Consider the following 21529-nt stretch of genomic DNA (forward strand, 5'->3'; position numbering starts at 1 on the left):
CATATGATTAAATAATTATTTTATTTATTCTATATATGTGAATTATTCGTTTATAAATGCCTCGCATTTCATAGTATCTGTGCAATAAAATTTAACAGCAAAAGCGTTATAATGTCATCATTTCTTAAACGTCAATTTGACAAATTCAAATGAAAATGGAACATCAAAGAACAAGGGAGTCGCTTACGCTTTCCTTTGTTGCTAAGTAAAAGTGAATGTTCATATATTGTTGTTAAATAAATACCGTATTTTATTCTCTACATCTTAATTTACAAAATTCAATCGCCTATATATTTTAATAATGTCTTCCATGGGGGCGGCCGAAGAAATTGATGAGGAAAAGGAGCGCGCCCATTTTCGAGCAGTAGTGAACGCTTTTAAATATTACAAGTGAGTAAATAATTGTATAAAGTTCATAAATAACATTGTTTTTTATCTATTACAGCGTACTCTCTTCAAACCTCTTGTTAACCTGATTAGATATAAATAATGTATTCCGACATAGCAACAGTTCGCTAGATCAAATTAGTATAAGTGATTAACCTCCTTACTTGCAACAATAAGCTTTGTTTACATTCTATACACGTGTGGAACTTTGGCCTTAACGTCCTTGGCTCATAAGGTCCATTTCATGGTGTGGTGAAGCTATTTTTCGCCACTTATACTAACAAGATATCTAAATAAATGTTCCGAAGTATATCACAACACCGCTAATCACTCTATTTACTGATATATTTATAGAATTTTATATTTTGTAATTAAATTACAAAACATAAATATTAAAAAAATAATTATAGAATAATTGATATGTTTTTAAAATATTTTATTATTACTAGATAAATCATAAAAAAAATAATAATGTAAAAATGCGAGATTGACTAACACAGATAATATTAATATTATTTCAGTAGTTGTCTAATTTATATTTTCAATCCTTTCACTTACTGGTGATTAATTACGAATAAGATTTTTTTTTTCTTCTTATATCAAAATACATAAAAACCACATTCTATTTTCCGTTCGCTGATTTGAAAAACTTGTTTACTAAAATTAATTCCAATCTGTCCAGCCTCTAGCATGGTTGAACATACTCATTAAAATGCATAAATTTTCCTATTTACGACATTAGTGAGATCACATTAATGAATTGTTAGACTTAACTATTCTTTTACATACCTAATTGTAAATTAAGAGTAACTACCTTAAATAAAGTACCACAAATACTGTCATTGCAATGCAATCATTTTAAATCTCGTGTTAAAAAAAACATTGATTAATTAGATTAGCTCAATTAAAAAATATATAAATCATACAGAAGTGCGTTGTGTTGATGGATTAATAATAATTTATTTTGTATTTAATTGCCAATTAAATTTAACTGTCAGTAAGGAAAAATCAATGAGTGTTTCGTTGTTTTTTCTCATTGGAATATATGTATTGAATTGGTGGTTTCAATTGCAATTAAGCTTGTAAAATGATGACAGTGCTCATAAGAGTCTTACTTGAATAGTATATTTTGTTTTAGATACAGTTTAATACATATTTTTTAAATTGTATTTTAGTCATCATATCCTAGCGCTAGAAGAATGATAGTAGGTCTGAGCAACAGATGAGGAATCAGTCTCCAATGGGGAGCAATTCCATATGGTAGCATCACAGAATAGATTTGCTCATAGCTTTAGAGCTGATTGCAAACACATCCTAAGACAAAAAAAAAATATACTAGTAACTCAGTTAATACTTATGATGCTTTTATGATGAAATGTGATGTAAATTATTATGACTAATTTTATACTGTTGATATTCCTTATTGTGGAAGTAAATGTATGTTGTGTTTTTCAACATATTTAATTGCATAAATACATCTATTTGTTCATTGTTTAGTATGCCGTATACTTTATACTTAGAAATTTATATACCTATACTTAGTTTATGAAATAATTGCTTCGAGATTTTTTTTTACTGATAGATAAAATTCTTATTAGATAGATTAGTCTTGTTTTATTATTTAAACAATTCTTATAAGATTAAGGCAAAGGCATGTTATTCTATTATAGTTTCGTAGTCTTCAGTTTATGTCAAAATTTATCTCTCTGTATTGAAAAAAATAATTGTATAGACATTAATAAAATTTATACAATTTTTTTTTTTTGACAAATGTACTTGGCCATTCAATCTATTTATGGTTCATTGAGAAAGATTTTATTCAAAAGAAAAAAGAGGCTGAAAATTCAAAAACATGAGTGGTTTACTCAACTAAAAAAATGTTATGTTAGACAAAAAAGGGTTTAATAGTGTTTTGCTGTGTGATTTATGATTATAAATAAAAATTTGAATTTAGCTTTAGAAAAAGTGAGACATGTTTTTTTTTGAATTTAATTGGATATTTCTTGTTTTCAGATTGTGCAGCCTCGATAGGATACATAAATCGGAGAAAATAGTTTCTATGCTCCAACCAAATCACCAGCGTCGCCTAGAAAAGTACAAAAGTTACCTCATTAAGTTTAAAAAGTGTTTAGATGTTAATAATAGTGTCGTACATCTAATAATAAGGGATGTAGATACAATGTTTGAAAATGTGGACCACAGTATTGATGCAAACACAAACGGTATGGAGAGCTTCGGCTGTAATTATAATAACTGTGAAATACCATCGCAGAAACAACATAAAATGCAGCATGACGTTGAAAAGGTTGGTTTATATAAAAGGCTATTTGACAATGCGAAAAATAGTAATAATTATGAGTTTCAAAAGGTTATTTATAAACGAAAGTTGAAAATAATAATTAATTTATTCATAAATTCATAAATAAAAATGCGCTTTTATTAAAAGTTTGTCACGTGACACAAAACGCTCCTGATTGGTCGGGCTTATGATGACGTCACTTGCTTATTAACCTCGTTTGCCTAGTGTATGTGGATTATATGTGCCACAGATTAAAATACAGGCAAGTGACGTCACCGACCCCATTGCAGCGCCATATTGTCAAAGTAGCGTTTTCGTGCGCTATTTAAATATGGAATTTTTATTTTGATATTTTTCAGCAAATATGTACTAGATTTGGCAATGGTATACGCATATATAATAAGATACCGGGAAATATAATCAATTCAATAAATAAATCTTATTATTCATTAAAATAATACTTTTTAGAAAAAAAAGTCTGGATTTAGCCTCGGGTTTATAAAATCGTTCGAATATTGTAAAAAACAGCAATGTAAATCTGTTTATTTGAAAGAAGCACTATGCGAGTTTCTTGCCGTTTCTTCTCGCTGGAAGCAGCATTCCGAAACGGTGGTAATATTTATATATCGACGATTCAAAAAAAGTTTAATTGCGAAGTTTACTTGAATAAAATTGATTTGATTTGATTTGAAAGCTTTATTTTGTTTTAAGGTACAATCGGTATTAAAGAATATAGTTAGGGACTGGAGCGACGCCGGAGCAGCTGAGCGGGAACAGTGCTATAAACCTATACTCGAGGAACTAGAATCGCGATATCCACCAGAAGAGTTTAGGTGAGTACCAAATTGAATCCATGTTTATTTTATTATTCGACATGGACTTTCTTTTCAGTCTAGCTCTAGACCAAATTAGCTAGTTTATTTAAGGCCACAGTTCTTAAGGTTTCGAAGAATTCTCTGTTTTTTATTTTATACTTTATTATATATGTCGGCGGAAAATCACGTATTTAAGAAAAACACGTGCCCGGAAATTATTATACAGCAATGCTGACGTCATGTTTTTTTAAAAACAAGCTGGGACATGCTACTCCGTCATATATTAGACGGACGGGTAAATAAGCCACCTGCTGGTGGTCACCACTGCCCATAGATATTATTATATTATTTTATATATAAGATATATAAACCATCCCTTACATTGCCAACCTCGAGAGCTAAGATGTTATGTCTTTCGTGCCTGTTATAATGGCTCACTCACCCTTCAGACCGGAACACAATAAAATTAATTACTGCTGTGTGGGGGTGGTACTTACCCAGATGGGTTTGGTAAAGCCACAAAGTGTAGTAGCTCGGAGTTTGGAAGGTGGAAGTGTTAACATAGGGCGTTCTTTGATAGTGATAGGTCACACATCAAGGTGCTAGTGCCGGGCGCTGGCCTCGGCAGGCTGGCGTGGGAGATCGCTGCCAGAGGATATTCGTGCCAAGGGAACGAGTTCTCGCTGTTCATGTTGTTTGCGAGTAACTTCATATTGAATAAATGTCCTGAGGTGAGTCTGATAACTTATCAAGTGTATCAGTGTAAATTCCACGAGACGAGCTCGCAATGAATTTTGCCTGCGTGCATTGGTTAATACTTGTGACCTTCAACAGCCCAATCATTAGGATTGTTTCTAGGCGGGAAAATCGTCCAATCAAATGTGAGTATTTCGTTCCCTAGGATTTCGACTCGTGGAACGGACTATAGTTTATAATCTAAGAACTCAGAATTGAGCAAGAAAATTGATTTGATTATGTAACTTTTCTTTCTTTTGTCGTCTATATACTATATCCCAATGCTAGGAGAAGAAGAGAAGGAGGAGAAGAAGAAACAGACCATAGATTTTTATATTCCGTGTTAATAGCTCTGCTATATTTTGCAAATCATACAGATCTTGTATAATATATTATATTAATTTGGAATAATATTATTCCAAATTAACTAATTGTAATCACTTAAATTCTGAAATCAATTTCGTCAACACTCAAGCGCCATTTTTCTTTTGGAATCCATAATGTATACCAAAGATTAAGATCTTGACCAATGACGTCACTGTAATACAAGGTCAAACTTTTTTATTTACCTTAACTCTTATTGTAGCTTTAATTTTTTTTTTTAAATATATTTACAGGCAAACAAACACACGGTATATCCCTGGGTCCATCAGTACGTGAACCACATGACGAGCGAGCACCAGATCCAGGCAGCTACGTTCCCGGACGTGCCGCCCGCCACCAGGCATTCGCACTTCTCGATAGCCGCCGGGGACTTCCTGAAGGTAAGTCCACTTGAATAAGCTTTATTATGATACATTATATATTATTAAATAAGATACGTTTCACACAAAACATACTTTTTTGGAATAAAAATATCGTGTGATGAATCAGAATAGATTGGACAAAAACTGCTCTATGTTACTGTTTTTTATAATTGTAATTTTTTTTCAATTTGATCAAAATCCTAGTCGATTTTGCTGTGATTTGTTAAATTAAAACCAGGGAAATAATAATAATAAATTTATGTTATACTTTACGGTATAATGATTATTTATTTCAAAGCGGTCTTATAAACGAAATTATATGTTTAAACGATCGCGTTCAGAATGGGAAGCGATCTTTTGGAACCGAGACACGCGTGGTCTGCGAGAGCGTCGATTTATAATTTACGATTATGTTTGTGATGATGTAAAGAGGTACAATTTTGATAATTCAATATACGAGATATCATTCCGGCGATTGAACATACATACAAACACCTTACATAGACACATTCTGCTAAATGGTTCAGAATTTCTTTGCTAACGCTCCTTCGCTCGATAACTGTCATTTTCTATTTACTTTGACAAGGTTCCAATATTCAATTTATTCTAGTAGCGTATGGACTATTGTAGATTAAAATATTGCACATTATATATATATATATATATATATATATATATATATATAAGAAATACTGTTATAAAATATTTGAATGATAATTTCAGGTGTATACGGATTTGGATGAATGGCATTGCGTTGCAACGTGCTTCTTCATCGACTGTGCACCGAATGTAATCGAGTTTATAGAAAGGATATATGCAATATTACGTCCGGGGGGTTATTGGATCAACCTGGGACCGCTGCTGTACCACTATAGGTAAAACTATATATTTTTTTTATTGTACATAATACTTAACACTCTCTCCCCCTTCGATATGGGGACGTAGATTGAAATCAGTAATTTATATTTGTTAAGGTTGTGCATTGTTAAATAAGTTCCAGAACTAGATTATGTATATACCCAGCTGTTGGACATTTAAAGATTACTTTACATTGTATGCAGAAAATATTAATAAACAAAGCCTTTGTCCAAAATGTTATCAATATATGTAATTTGTTTTTGACTGTTCTTTGTTTTTCTTTTACAGTGACATGCCAACGGAAATCAGTATCGAGCCACCATATGACATTTTAATGGACATAATAAAGGATGTCGGGTTTGAGGTTTTGGTAAGTTTGAAGATCTTGTAGGATGTTGATTATATAAAGGTCAAACGTTTACATGATAAACATTAAACTGCTTCAAAATTCTAAATAAGAATTACAATTTCTGTCGGATGTCCTAAATCAGACGATGCTTAAGTTTTTAATTATTGGCATTTTATACATTCATTGTTTGTGTTATTTATTTGTTAAAAATTCCATTTAAGTACTGTGTAAGCAGTATTTCAGTAATATCAAATCCTCTCCAAAAGTCGACGAAAGTAATCAGCTTTATAATATTTCAAAGATCTTTTCATTTTTCTTTATTCATGACTTAAATATTGATCATAGTTATTTCTATAAACTATGCGTTGTCGCCCTCGGCCACGGTTAGAAATGAAAGAGGTTCTTTCTTCCTTGGATATAATTATGCATTTATTGATGATAATTCAATTAAGACCCAATGAGAGCGAGTAAGCAATAAGCAATTATTTCGGGGAATCCCTGAATATGCATTTCATGGTCGATCATAGACACGGAAAAGTAGGATCGGCTCCGTCTTAAGCGCAACTATTCTTCCGATGGGCCCTTCCCACATAAAATACTTTTAAGAGACCTTTTGGGGTGGCTCACGGGTCGTCATTTACCTATCATATTTGAGACAACACTAACGCGCCGCGCCTGTTATTTTGCTCCATTTATACTCTGGATAAAGACGAGCCTGAGTAGGGTTGCCATATCTTAAAATAAGAATCTAGTAAACAGCTCGTTTCATTGTAATATCTATGTTTTTGAAGTTCTTTTACAGAAGAGTAAACTGACAAATTCTTCTTAAAAAATTGTCTCTCCTTCTCTTTCAAACGTATACGGTTTTATATATTTTTTTTTAAAACATACTTTTTGTTGAGATTTTTAACAATAATTTTGTCATTGTCATTAAAGTGTTCACAAAAGTTGTTAATTTATTTTATTGTTTATTTTTTTGTTACAGAAGGAACATACCGGTGTTAAAACGAAATACGCACAAAATCCAAATTCGATGATGCAACACGAATACAAATCTGTATTCTTCGTGTGTAGGAAACCTTTCCCGACATAAAAAGTATTATTAATATAAATGGTTAAATTGGTTATAATCACAGTAATTAAATGGTCTGTTAGTTGATTACATTTTCATGTAGTTCTATAGCGTAAACCAATCACAGGACGAGTAAACGAATTGACAAATTTGACCTTGAATTGACGTGATATCATTGGTCGAGTCTGATTAATCCATGATATTCATTATGGATTCATAAAAAGATACCGTTTTGTAATGTCGGCGAAGTTTAATTAAAGTGGATATTAGTAGTTATGTTGGATGGGAATACGTTGGAATACGTAAATTTGTTCGTTTAATATTTATTCCTTCTTTGATTGGTGTAGGCTGTAGTTGTAATAAATTTATCACAATGAAGAACTCCGTTACTGTTGTTTGTGATCATACTAAATAAATGTCCTAAAGTCATATAAAAACTCATATATTTAACCCATTTATTGATTGGACAACCCAAGTATATATTCTTCGCCTCAACTATATCTTTCCGGGATGAAAAATATCTTAAGTAACAGCCAGAGTGTTACATATATCGTCATAATAGTTGTAATGACGTAAGTGCAAATTTCTAATACTTATAATAGGCTTTATTGTCATAATTACTAAATAATGTTATGATTTTTTGAATTGATCATACTGCCTGTTATTAAAATATCTCAAAAATAATTTAAATAAATCTCAGAACAGTCTTTGTTTTCTACAATGGTGATGTATGCATAGAATTTAAAATTTAATATTATGTTAGTCCTTTATATTGATTTTTCCCAAAATTTTTGCTAATATTACTCGAGATGCTTTTAGGATTCTGGTGATAATTGTCTCAGTATTTAAATAACATCATGTCATGATAAATTAATATAAAGCCTATTCCAATGGAAGTGGGAAGAAATAAAAACAAACTTTAGATTTACGTATTTCATTCGATTTGCTAATAACTCGGGTATGTTGTGCACTACTAAGAGTTTATGATTAATATATCTTTATTTATAATACAACACTATTACTCTTGACTACTTATATCCACTTTAATTTTACTTCAATTTTGTCGATGTTCGAAACGCCATTTTTTCGCAAATCCATAGTGAATATCATAGACAAATCAAGCTCTTAACCAACGACATCGCGTCAATTTGCTGTCAAATGTTGTTTAATTGGCGTTTTATCTGTTATGGTTGGAATAGAATATATGTTATATTCCAATGGTAGGCAGAGATATAAACAAACCTTTTGAATGACATGACGTTATTGGTCAAGATCTAAAAAAATCTGTGGTATTAAATAAATTGCTTATCCATAGTCACGTGGAACAGTGTTTTATTATAAATAAAGATATATTTTTCAATCAAGGTATGTCTGTAATGCATAACATAGCTGAGATATTAATCATTTATTTGGAATATGCAAATTTATGGTTTGTTTAGCTTTAATTCTGTCATTGGAATATATCATAAGATTTTGGCGTGTACATATACACAAAATTAAAAGGTGTTTTATTGGTGACAAAGAATGACAAAATAGTAAGCATGCACATAAATTTGTTACTTGTTTTAGTATAAATATATTTCGTTTAAATTATATAATGGTTGGTTAAGTTTTTTTTAAACCGTTCGGCTCAGTAGTTTGGATCTTATCCAATATGACAGGATTTATTCTAAGCTATATTGGTGTGCTTAATTTGTGTTTACAACTAATCAAATTACTACAAAACAGCAATAATTCAGTGTTGTCGTTTGGTGGTAATGTTCTGGTTTGATGGGAAATTAAACTTAGTTCCCAGGATTTTGTTTCGGTGGCCATCGGTGATTACCACCGACCGTCAGGTGGCTTATCTGCCTATTTTCAATAAATAATAAGTAATAGTCGGCCAATGAGCGTTGAGATTAAAGTCAAATATGATTGTGATTGGTGATTTTTTTGCAAATAATAAATTCTTGCAGTAAACAAATGCCATAGAAAATAGACAATTATCAACCTGCCCAATGAATTAAAATCTAACAATAAATAAGAAATCATTGATTTAGTTTGCATAAATATTAAAATAAAAATTCAATATTTGAAATGCTAATTTGGGTAGTAAAAAAATACGTTGAAAAGGAACCTCATTTGTTTTAAAATGTTTATTGTTGTCGTTGCGTTGAGATTATAAAACAAAAGACAGATGGAGCGAGTGCAACATTATAACGCGTTCCCGTTTTGCTATTACGACAAAAAGGTTGTCATTTTTTTTTTTTTTGTTGACGTTTGTATTAAAGAAAAGGTCGGTTCGCTTTATATCGCTTTTTAGGTTTTATTATAATGTTCTGAGCGCTCCATCTTTCTTTTGTTTTAAAATGTGCGTCGTTACGTTTTACTTAAAGTTATTATTTGCATTTGCCAGAAAATATAATATAACCTTAAATCTACTGGGCTGTTTAATCAAACTTTTGACATTATACTAACAAAAAAAAAAGAAAAATATCGGTATTATTTTTAAGAAGGTATTTAATTAGGCTTGTACAGTTTTATTCGACCTTAATATTTCGTTTGAGCGATGGTTATGTGTAGTTATGTTTTAAACAATACCCACCAATTTAAAGACTACCGTCTTATAAATCGACTTATTATATTAATAGTTTGTTTTTAAAATAATTTCAATCCTGTATTATCGATGTATTAAAACTTTGAAAACCTCTATAATTGTTATTACAAAATTTAAAACAAATATAAGTAAAATAATAAATGACAAAAACATCTATTACGTTACGTTATCGACGTATTTGTCTTGGTTTTTTAATTTAACAAGTTGCAAATCCCACTCCGGTATTAAGAATCGTTAAGTGAGATTTGTATTATATATAATTTTTATATTTTATGTACTATCTAAAGTAAAGAGAAACACTGGGAAGTTGGGAACTAATACGGAATAAATAATCTTTGTTACCAAAATTTATCTCATTCTGTGTTTTGATGTTTCTTCTACAGTTGACTGTGCACAAGGGTACAGACGGTTACTATATTCAAAACATGATTCGGTTTGCTTTTGAAGAATAGAGTTTGATTGACGTTTATAATTTGTTCAAAATATACATTATTCATGTAGGATTTTACATGTACTTTTGAGTCGACATTTTCTAGGATTATATTAAAACTGGTTCAGAATATGGATTATACTCGATAGTCCGGCAAGAAACCCGGCAAAACTATTACGATAGTATCCGTTATACTTATACCGGGAGCCTTTTCCTTCATAATTAGTAAGTCAATCAAGTCGTTTCTTGAATATAGTAAGTGTGTTAAACGTAGAGCTTCGACATCGACATTATTAATCAGTCTAAATGTACCCATTATTGTTGCATATCGATAGTCCACTATCGATAGAGTATCGATAGATAAGATGTTAGCGATAGCTCCCCACGAGCAATACTATCGATAGTATTGCAAAAACCTTTAGTTTTAACCTAAACTATCGATAGTCCAAAAGTATCGCTGCTACCAATAGTATTGCTTACAGAGAGCTAGCGAACTATCGATATCCTGAATAGTTCGGATAGTCAAACTGTCGATAGTTCTGCAACGCAAGTACCCATATCTATTCTCTATTCTGTGTAAATGTATTTTCAGTGTAGCCAGCGGTAATATTATCTGGGATGAAAATTAACGGACTTAGTGTTTAAGTTTCCACACTGGATGAAACATAAGTAAATAATTATTAAGTGGTCGAAATTTTTCATCTATAATAAACACATTTGGATGAAAAAATAAAATTGAAAAGTAATCTATTTTTATTATTTAATATATCTATTACTAAAAAACGTTTAAAGCGGAATATATATTCAACTTAAAGTGAAAGTTAACGCTCGTATTTAATATCACAAAGTATTATTTAGTTGGAATCCATCTTATGAAGTTGAATGTGATAAAACATCCTCATTTTGTTTTAAGTACATTGTGAAGAGATTAATAAAATCGTTTACTATTGTATACAAATTTGTTTTATTTTAAATCATAATCGTATAAATAGTAAGTATACTATACCTAGTTAAATGTATAGCCTGTTCTTTTTTTGTATCTGGATTGAGTATTGCTGTTGGCCCTACTGGCCTTTACAGCGTCACCGAACTTTGGGGCGAGTGTTAAGACTCTGCCTTAAGGTGAACCCTTTTGGGCTCGAGAGTGACGTTCGTCCTGAGAGTGTTTCCTATGAGATCGCACTTCGGCTCAGAACGTAGTCGGTGGGGACCTGTTCTAATGATAGGCGATGTAAATATGACAAATAAACAACTTTGACCTTGAAAAAAGGTGACACGATTGGTTAAAAAAAATTTGTAAAGTATTCATTATAAATTATATTTTCCATAGTACTATACACACTCTACATTTTTGAGTAAAAATTGGAGAAAGATTTGTTCAATATGCATAAAATATTGCATTGCTCTGATGTCATTTCAATTCAAGGTTAATGTTGTTTATTTATCTTTCCGCTACGATTGGAAAAGTCAACAGTGAAATTCGTGGTTTAGTACAGCAGGCACGGGTCGTGAGCACAGGTGGGCAGTGGCGGGGGGAAGTTCGCACATGTACACTTCCGGTCAAATTAGAGTCGAATGACAAGTGGGAGTCCAATAGACGAGAAGCGGACTGACGGGCCTTGGAGCCCCCGACTGCTTCATTCCTCTCATAGATATAGAATACATATAAACTGATACCTCTGAAGAGACCCAAAGATGAACTAACTGCGCATATCAAGGGTGTGCTCACGCAGGGCCGGACCGTAAGTTTAGGAGGCCCTGGGCTAACACTACTTAGGGGCCCACCTAAGACATATCTGAACGTAGACTTGAATTCTCGCACTCTTGGACTCACAGGGCTGCAAACCATACGATCTGTTTAATTTAATAAAGTTATGGATTCTTTCTCATTATTGTCTATTTTTGACTTTGACTTAGCTGGGGCCCCCTTGAACCCACGGGGCCCTGGGCTGAAGCCCAAAAAGCCATATGGTAGATCCGGCCCTGTGCGCACGACTCATACCGCTTACTATAACTGTAACCTGAACCTATCAAACTGTAAGAAAATACTCGAGATGACAACAGTGGGGTGGGATAAATTAAATAAAAATATAAATCAATCTGTCAGGGTTTTATTTAAATATTGTATAAAATATCTTCCAATTTTATTAGCATTTTCGTTCGAATGATTCATTTTAGCATAAGTCAGGAACTGCCTTCGTAGTCTCAGGAGCTGTTGGGGGTTAATTGTGTTCATGATACTTACTTCGAGTTCACATCCCGGATAGTCTGGGAATTTGACTTTGTCTAGATTCAATTGTTTCGAATCCAGTATATGTTTTGAAATAGCTTGAGTTACTTTGTCGAGTTCATAAAGGAAGTTTGTTGAACTAAGCGGAGGCTGAAACAAAATTATTTCGTTTATATTTTTTATTGGTAGGCTAATTGTCAAATGGGCCATCTGATGGTAAGAGGACCGACCACCCATAGACATAGGCCACTAAGAAATATTAACCATCACTTACAATTTCAATGCTCCACCAACAGTGGGAATTAAGATGTTATGTCCCTCATCCCTGTAGTTACACTGGTTCACTCACTCTTTAACAATATTATGTAGCTGTTTGATAGCTGAGATGGCCCAGTGGTTAGAACGCGTGCATCTTAACCGATGATTTCGGGTTCAAACTCAGGCAGGCACCACTTTCATTATTTTCATGTGCTTAATTTGTGTTTATAATTCATCTCGTGCTCGGCGGTGAAGGAAAACATCGTGAGGAAACCTGCATGTGTCTAATTTCAACGAAATTCTGCCACATTCCACCAACCCGCATTGGAGCAGTGTGGTGGAATATGCTCCATACCTTCTCCTCAAAGGGAGAGGAGGCCTTAGCCCAGCAGTGGGAAATTTACAGGCTGTTTATGTTATGTATGTATGTTTGATTGTAGAATATACATATTATGAGTGGTTCCAACCAATCCTAAAGTCTGCTGTAAATGTTCCTCTACTGTGTCTTGTCTCTCCTTAAGGTGAAGACATTGAGCTCATTATAATAATTCTAATGTTGGTTGGTAGTAACAATTGTAACATAATTCTATCCATTATAGATATACATCTAGATTTCCTCACAATGTTTTCCAAGCACTAGATGAATTGTAAACACAAATCTCTGTGTTGCCATACTTAAACCACTAATCTTTGGTTAGGGAAGGCAGTCCAGTGGATAGAACATTTAAAATGTGATATTGTATTGGTTACTGAAAAACATGTGTATTTATTGTAATATGTATAGGGATTATGTAAAAAACATACATTTTGTGTACTCATGTTTGGAGGGGGCGGTTTCTTTTCAAACAGGACTTTATAAAGACCCTCTAAATCCAATTCATCTGTTGGTTGCACTGTGAAAAGCGGACTGTCCCATCTGTTATTGGAAATAGGTTCTTCAAATCTGTAACAAAAAGAAAAAAATAATAGGAATTCACTTTTGTCTATTACATTAATGTCCTTATACCCTGTACAAGATAGCTTTATCTTTTTGACAGATGTAAATTTTTCTGATCGACATAACTTTGCAATGAGGAACATATTATTTTCTTAATTTAATGATTTTAAAAATTGTAAAAATATTTAAAAAAAATACATATAATACAAAAGTTTCTAAAGATTCAAGCGTTATCCGAAAATTTTAAGACTTATATTTTAGAAATTTTTAGAATATTATATTATTGCTTCAAAGTAAAATTTAAATAGAAACACTGAAAATAATAGACGCTTGTACAATGTTACATCGGTCGGACGGTAGGGACGCGAATAGCAGGCAGTAACTGCTAAAAATATCGATTACAAAAATCCTTATTAAACATCATTGTTAAGTTATTGTTACGAACAGGGGTCCTTTTGCATGGGTTAGGTTAATGGTTGGGGTCCTCTTTGGCTAGTGGTTGGGGTCTCTTTAGCTTTAGCTCTTTAGCTCTTTTTACACAAATAAGTAAAAAAAAATTTTAATTCTAATTTGAATTAAGCATTCCATCGTTCCATCGACTGTTATATTTTCTGTTTCTCATCACTAGCCTGTCTATCAAAAAGATCAAGCAAACTTGAACAGGGTATAATATTCTGTACTGTAGCTAAAATTGTTTAACAAAACTGACAGTTAAAAAAGAAAAAAAGATTATATTTATCATTATTGTGTTGTATTGAATATCTTCTGTAGTGGTGTATTATTTTCCCTTTTATTATCAACAAATACATAAAAATGTTTATCCCATTAGTCTCCTATGTGTCTTGTCTATTAAATGTGACATTTATAAAATTGACGACCTCCGTGGTTGAGTTGTGTGTACACCAGTTTTCATGGGTACGCCACTCCGAGGTCCCGGGTTAGATTCCCGGCGGAGTCAATGTAGAAAAAGCTTTCTATGTTGTCTTGGATCTGAGTGTTTGTGGTACCGCTGTTACTTCTGATTTTCCATAATACAAGTGCTTTAGCTACTTACATTGGGATCAGAGTAATGTATGTGATGTTGTCCAATATTTATTTATATTTATTATTTATTTATAAAATTGACATTATTAAATGTGGCAGAATATTTTGAGCCTTACTAGCAAATTAAAACTTCATTTAAATTAAGGAACAAGCGTAAATTAATCAAGCAGTTACATACCGACTAAATTTATTAATCTAGTATTAATTCTGGTCATAATACATCTTGGTCTCCCATGATATTCAAATTACAAGTTTCTTTACGAATGTATAAATTTATCTTAAAGTTTAAAGTATATTTACCTTAATTTTGTAAGTGCATTAAAAACTTCTTCTGTATATGGCACATTGCATATACTTTTGTCTAAATTATCTGCTATTGTACATTCTTGCTGTTCTTTTTGATTGATTCTTTTTAGGTTATCTTCCCATGCTTCTTGGTGGTTGCGAATTGTGTAAATAGTACATTGTGTCGACTTAGATGCTTTTGATGCACAGTATAATTCATAGCGGTAACCTAAAAGTTATTAATGCTGTATAAAACAATGCAGTTTGTGATCAGATATACTAGCCAGTTGGTTAATTGGTAATAGATAACCAATCAATAAATCAGAAATATAAATAAAAATATTTGATTATGTCCACATTGGCCAATCTCAAGGGAGACTATCCAACTATGCAGGGCATTGTAGTGAACATATGTGGGCACAAACACAGGTGCACTTTCTACTCCCTCATCCATATAATTTGATGGGACGGCAAATCCGACACGATCCGAAAGAGTTCAGGGTAAAGACCAACGGCTTTCCGAGGCTCGAGAGTGTTATACACTTCCAACATCCAGATTCCAGTTACTGAGTATTTTTATACAAATAATTCCAATAACTTTTATCTGCACGACTTGGTTTTTGAACCTCTGGATCTGCGGCCTTTTATCTAGCCACTACACTAATGAGGCAATTGAATAAAAATATGTAATCAGTCGCATGATTTAAATATAAGAAATAATGTTTACCTTTAATATAATTGCTTCCGTCTAATACTACAACGTTATCCTTATTAATAAGTCGTATAACTTCGGATTTTAAATGTCCTCGGACTCTTTTTTCTTTCTGGAAATCTAAATAATTCGAATTCTTATCATAACCTAACTTCAAAATTGTTTCGTCTTCTGAGACAATATCGACTTGTTTCTTGTGTGTTTTTTCAAAGAATTCTTTTACTTCATTCGCTCTAGTTGTTTTACCACTAACTGGAGTACCACATATTATTATTAAAGGCATTTTATTATTTTAAATTCAAAACAATATTTACTCTATGTTACGTCAATATGACGTTTCCACTTTCTGAATGTGCTTGTGCTACGTTTCACGTTTAAGGTTTACAAATACATTATATTTTAATTGATTTTTTACAATGTGGCCAAAAACATAGAATAATAAAAACCGACTTAAATTAAATTATGGAGCTATAAATATACGTATATTAACGTAACGCAATGATAAAATCTTAAGACTTGAATGAAGTTTTGTGTTTGTGGTGATCGAGGAATTTAAACGTATTGTACTAGGATGAATAACAGAATTCTGAAAATCAATAGAAAAATAATGAAAATAGAATATCTAAATATTAATCTCCTCTTATTTTAATGAAATTATAATTCAAAAAATTAACAACTATATTTCAAATTAAAAAAAACAAAACAAAAACTCGTTTAACTCAATAATGGTTTCCAAAAAATAAGTTATTGATTCTTAAAAAAATTATCTACGGCGTAATCCTATTATCATCGTTAAATTTAGTTTCACGAACGTTCATTAAATTTTAAAGACCAATGAATCAGCAGGCTTAAGTTTGGTATAAGCTATAAATGATAAGGAAAATATAGTAGCTGGTCCATCCGAAATTTGATCTCTACGTCGCCCTTATTAAACGCTTCGTGCAATTTTGGAATGGTTTGTAATCAAAGGAAAGGTTTTTAACACTATCTCAGAACACCTCAGTTTTAGCCATAGCTATAACATTGTATGCGGCTGATAGGCTGGTCGTTACAATGACGGCTTTCTTTTTTAATTTCGGTACCAAAATGGTGGACGCGAACCCACGTAAGTTTCTTCCACGGTGACAACACGACTGCAGAATTGATCCACATCTCGTTGATTTTTTGAGATTACGCCGGTAATTTTCCAAACGTGACTTGGTTTTATTTATTAACATTCATAGTTTTCTAAGTTTGTTACACCGTCGACAATGAGGTCCGCGTCTCCGCTCAGTGAATAGGGCATAAAAAGTGACTACCAAAGATATTCTGGAATACCAGAAAAAAAAAATTAAGCTCATTTGTAATTTATTGATTTCATTAATAAATTAATATGTATTATACAATAGTTTAAAAATATATCTATTTTAATTATCATCTCAAAACATTTATTATGTCTAGTAAGCTCATAAAAGCACTTTTGAATCGTCATGTTACATTGTTGAATTAGGTAAATGTTGGAAACAACTGTTTCGCAAAATAGATTCTACGGAGAAGAACCAATGATTGTTACCGTTTCTTTCAAATACTTATACTTTCAGATACCGAATGCTAATACCAAATAGTATTTCTTTCAATTTTCAATGTATTCAGAATTACAAATATGTGGTTAATAAATTGTTTATGTGTAATGTGATAATGCATTATGAGACTAACTGCAAATAGGGTATTTGCGAAGATAATTTCGTAATGTAATTTTGTTGTCCTACTAAAACAAATTAATAATCACAATCTGCCTTCCTATGCCAGTAGCCGTTGTAGCTTTACGTATTGTAAATCATATTTCAATATTATGTGTAAAATATTTCATCTCTAAGTTATTTGAGTTATATAAAATGTCGGATACTATTATGTAAGCGTGGGACGATTTATTGGAACATTCTTCACGGTACACTCGATTAGGTTATAATATGAATACCGAGCGTTATTAACATTAAGATTATCCAAAATAAGTTTAAGGTTGAAGTGACAACGGCAACTGAAAAAAAAAAAAATAACGGAATCACAGACACCAAACAGCCAAGTAAAAGAAAAAGATAGGTCCTCTATGTATATTGTTAACAGTAATAGGCAACGACATTTCCCAATGAAATCAATTTTAGAACAAAGACAAAGTTCTCAGCTTTTATTAATAAATTTCGTATTCACATTTCATAATACAAAATTTTCATAATGAAACAAACTTATAATGACTAGAAAAAAATTCATAACGACGGTAAGTTTGTGTGTGTAAAAGTAGTGGTTCGAAAAAACTTGGTGGTAGGGCTTTGTGCAAGCCTGTCTGGGTAGGTACCACCCACTCATTAGATATTCTACCGCCAAACAGCACTCAGTATTGTTTGTGTTTCGGGTGAAGGGTGAGTGAACCAGTGTAACTGTGACCATAAGAGACAAAACATCTTAGTTCCCAAGGTTGGTTGATCTTATCAGGTGGCCCATATGCTCGTCCGCCAACGTATGCCATAAAAAAAAGAAAAAACATACTTAAAAATATATACGTTTTAAAACTTTATTTAAAATTACTATAATAATAATTAATATTTTTTTTCATATGTATCAGTACAATTCCATCACGAGATAAATACTATTATAAATACCAATTATAAACTCAGAATTATATTTCATACATGAATGACATCCTCAATGATTGCGACTGACAAAATATTGTTATTATTTTTTAAATTTATCCCCAAGGAATTATTAGGATGGATAAATTTAAATACTTAGGCTTTTCTATTGCCTTGGTCGCTGACTCAGCAGGTTATTTTTTCATTACAGGATGTAAAAATTACCTTTTACATACATAGTTGTCAGAAACAGTAATTAAAAGTAGAATTGAACATATCTCGAATAAATTCTAATCATTATTATATAAATTATGCATTATGTTAAATATCATAGTCTTATATAAAATAACCTTTATGACATTGAAAAAAAAATAACCAAGTTAAAATTTAGTCTACAAAATTAAACGGAACTAAACAGAAGGTATACCGTTTGAAACAGATAAAGGATTTTCCAAATCGGTTCATAATTGACAGAATTCTGAGCTAAGAACTTTCTTTCTATTTTTGAAGTCAGCTAATAGAATACGTATCATTCAGTTTTGCTATTGAACTTTGCTATTGAACTAAAAGATTTAAAATTATTTTTTACATAAATGGAAATGTTTGCAATGAAACAGTTTTATACAAATAAATCTTCGGGTGTAATAAAACGTGTAAAACAAAGAAATAAATAAAGGTATAGAAGTTAATATTCTTTGAATTAAGACTGACTGCCGTCCCTAGGGAGCTCTGCGTGGCTTATCTGTGTAGTAAAGAATGTTAGCCAGCGATATATTGCAAATAAAGTTACTTTTGGCTAAATAAGAGTCAAAATACAATGCCAAATTTGAGCTACGTGAGGTCCATTGAAGCGTAGCCTAAGCGTATTTTATATAATCAAGCATATAAATAAGCAATGGAAAAGATTACGCAATGCTTAGAAGGTGAAATTTAAATTATGCCATTCGTAGGAAAAATACTACACTACACCTCACATCTACAGCGATTCCGCCGGTAGATACGAGGTCCCAGATTAGTGACGTCACGAAAGCGGTCGTGAAGTCAATCAATCAATCAGTATAGAAGTGCTCCCCACCGATTACGTTCTGAGCCGAGGTGCGATCTCATAGGAGACACCCTCAGGACGAATGACACTCGGAGTCCGATGGCTCAAACTTCAAGGCTGAGTCTAGTACTAGTCCCCACGCCCGGTGACGCTGTAAAAAAGGTGCATTCAGTCGAGCCTAATCTGCTCAGTACGGAGATCGAAACAAAAAAAAAAACCATATAATGAAATGTAGAAAATAACTTTTGACAATTATTTTTAATTATTATTTTCTCAGCCCTCGTGTTGTAACGTGAAATTAATATTAATTGAAGCAAGATTAAATGATACCATGTCATATGTCAGATCGCAATTGATCCATTAGTTAAATGTCACCCCATACGTCACGAATAGTTTTTTTTTAATTTAATAGGACTCAAAGGACCATATCTTTACACCCACACTGAGCGCGATCCTAATGTTAGAAATAAAATGTTGTTCCCGCCAATCTCGCATTCAGTCTGTGTTGGATCGCAAACAGTGTTACCCGATTTAGAATTAAATATTCACATATATTTAGAGGAGTTATCACGGTAAGGATATAATATGTTTTTGCTTTAAATTTATGTATGCTTATGGCGCAATAAAAATAGTTTTAAAATTATATATTCGAAATAATTCAATAAAAATCTGTTTTTTTTTTAAATTCCAAAGTGTTTATTTTAAAAGAGGAATAAATTGAGTGTGGAAAAAAAAATGGAAATTTATACATACATAATGTACCGATATTTTTATAAATTTAGCTCATTTTTCTAGTGTAAAGAAATACGTGAATGAATCTTTACTAAAGATTGCAGGTTCAAACCTGGGCAAGTACTGGGTTTTCACGTGCTTAATTTGTGATTTTTTGGCCGTGTTTGATGGTGAGGGAAAACATCCAGAAGAAATTGCATGTGCTCCATGATAATCTGCCTCATGTGTATACAATGCTGGTTGTATTCGAGTATTGTAGTGTAATATACTCTGAACTTTATCCTTAAAAGGAAAAGTTCAATTAAAAAAAATGTCTTGTTGATATTTTCCAAAGAAATAAAATATACGTATAATTGTTTCGTTTTATTAAAAACGTGTAATAAAGTTTGTAATTAAACAAAACTAGTCTTTACCTGTGGTTTCGTTCACGTGAATTGATCTTTGATTGAAAGCAGTCCGGATCATTCACCGATCTGGAGTGTCCAGATCTCTGCGGAATTGACGCGGCATAAAAATAATAATAAACATCATACTGGTTAGGTTTAAGTCTAGCGAAACCAGATTTGAAGGGACGTTAGAGAAGAACGACCGATGATTTCCATCATTCCATTTCTTTGTATAATCAACGTTCAACAATAACACAAACCCTTATTTGGTATAAAATATGATTCGTTTGAAATCTATCAAATTGTATCAAAATATGAATATCGTTGCCAAATATTTAAGAGCCTATGCTTTTTCTTTTTCTGTTTCACAACGCAGTCATGCGTTTCCCCCACATGTAGAGGGGATGTGGGACTCGATAGAGCTAGGTGCGTCGGAATACAAATCACAGGATCACTTGCGCGCAGCGTGACGGCCCAATGTTTGGCTCATCGCGGGCTTCTAAGGAGGGGTTCCCGGGTAGAGTAAAAGGCTGTTGTTGGAAAATGTGTAAATCTACCTTTGCACTACGTAGTTAGGAAGATAGTGGTGCTACGAAAGGACGTAAAACTTGCTCACAAGTCTGATATCGATCCTGTATTATTGGATGTAATCAGATCGGCATAGATATTAGAGTAAAGAGTGTGCTTGGTCAGTCATTTGTTGCGCATTGATTTGACAGTCGAATGAAAAATACAGCATTGTTAAAGTATTTACCGCTTATACAATATTGATCGGTAAAGTATCAATAAAAAAGGAATTTTTACCTTTTTTTTTAAATTGGCAGGCGAATGGACAAATGGGCCACCTGAGTCGCAAAAGGTCGTAAATGTTTGCACTGTAGTTTTAATTATGCCATCCAGGACCGGAATTGGAGGTCTGGAGGCTCTGGGGCAACGAGAACTGGGGGCCCTTAGTTATTTTTTATAAATTATATATAAATATTAAGAATTTTATTTCTGTCAATAAA

At 32.3% G+C, this 21529-nt stretch overlaps 2 protein-coding genes across 2 annotated transcripts; one reads left to right on the forward strand and one right to left on the reverse strand.

Moving 5' to 3' along the window:
* Positions 1-130: 130 nt before the first annotated feature.
* LOC113391774 (carnosine N-methyltransferase) lies at positions 131-7486 on the forward strand. The gene is made up of 8 exons (XM_026627843.2): positions 131-390; positions 2401-2692; positions 3398-3519; positions 4082-4232; positions 4854-5000; positions 5706-5857; positions 6129-6210; positions 7175-7486. Exons 1-8 carry the CDS (start codon positions 302-304, stop codon positions 7280-7282), a joined length of 1143 nt encoding a protein of 380 aa, XP_026483628.1. The 5' UTR covers positions 131-301; the 3' UTR covers positions 7283-7486.
* A 4890-nt stretch (positions 7487-12376) lies between these two features.
* Positions 12377-16067, reverse strand: LOC113391775 (protein KTI12 homolog). The gene is made up of 4 exons (XM_026627844.2): positions 15769-16067; positions 15057-15270; positions 13580-13718; positions 12377-12667 (listed from the first exon to the last, which is right to left on the reverse strand). Exons 1-4 carry the CDS (start codon positions 16034-16036, stop codon positions 12383-12385), a joined length of 906 nt encoding a protein of 301 aa, XP_026483629.1. The 5' UTR covers positions 16037-16067; the 3' UTR covers positions 12377-12382.
* Between the last annotated feature and the right edge of the window lie 5462 nt (positions 16068-21529).

The sequence above is a fragment of the Vanessa tameamea genome, chromosome 28, assembly GCF_037043105.1.
Source record: "Vanessa tameamea isolate UH-Manoa-2023 chromosome 28, ilVanTame1 primary haplotype, whole genome shotgun sequence".
Taxonomy (NCBI): Eukaryota; Metazoa; Arthropoda; class Insecta; order Lepidoptera; family Nymphalidae; genus Vanessa; species Vanessa tameamea.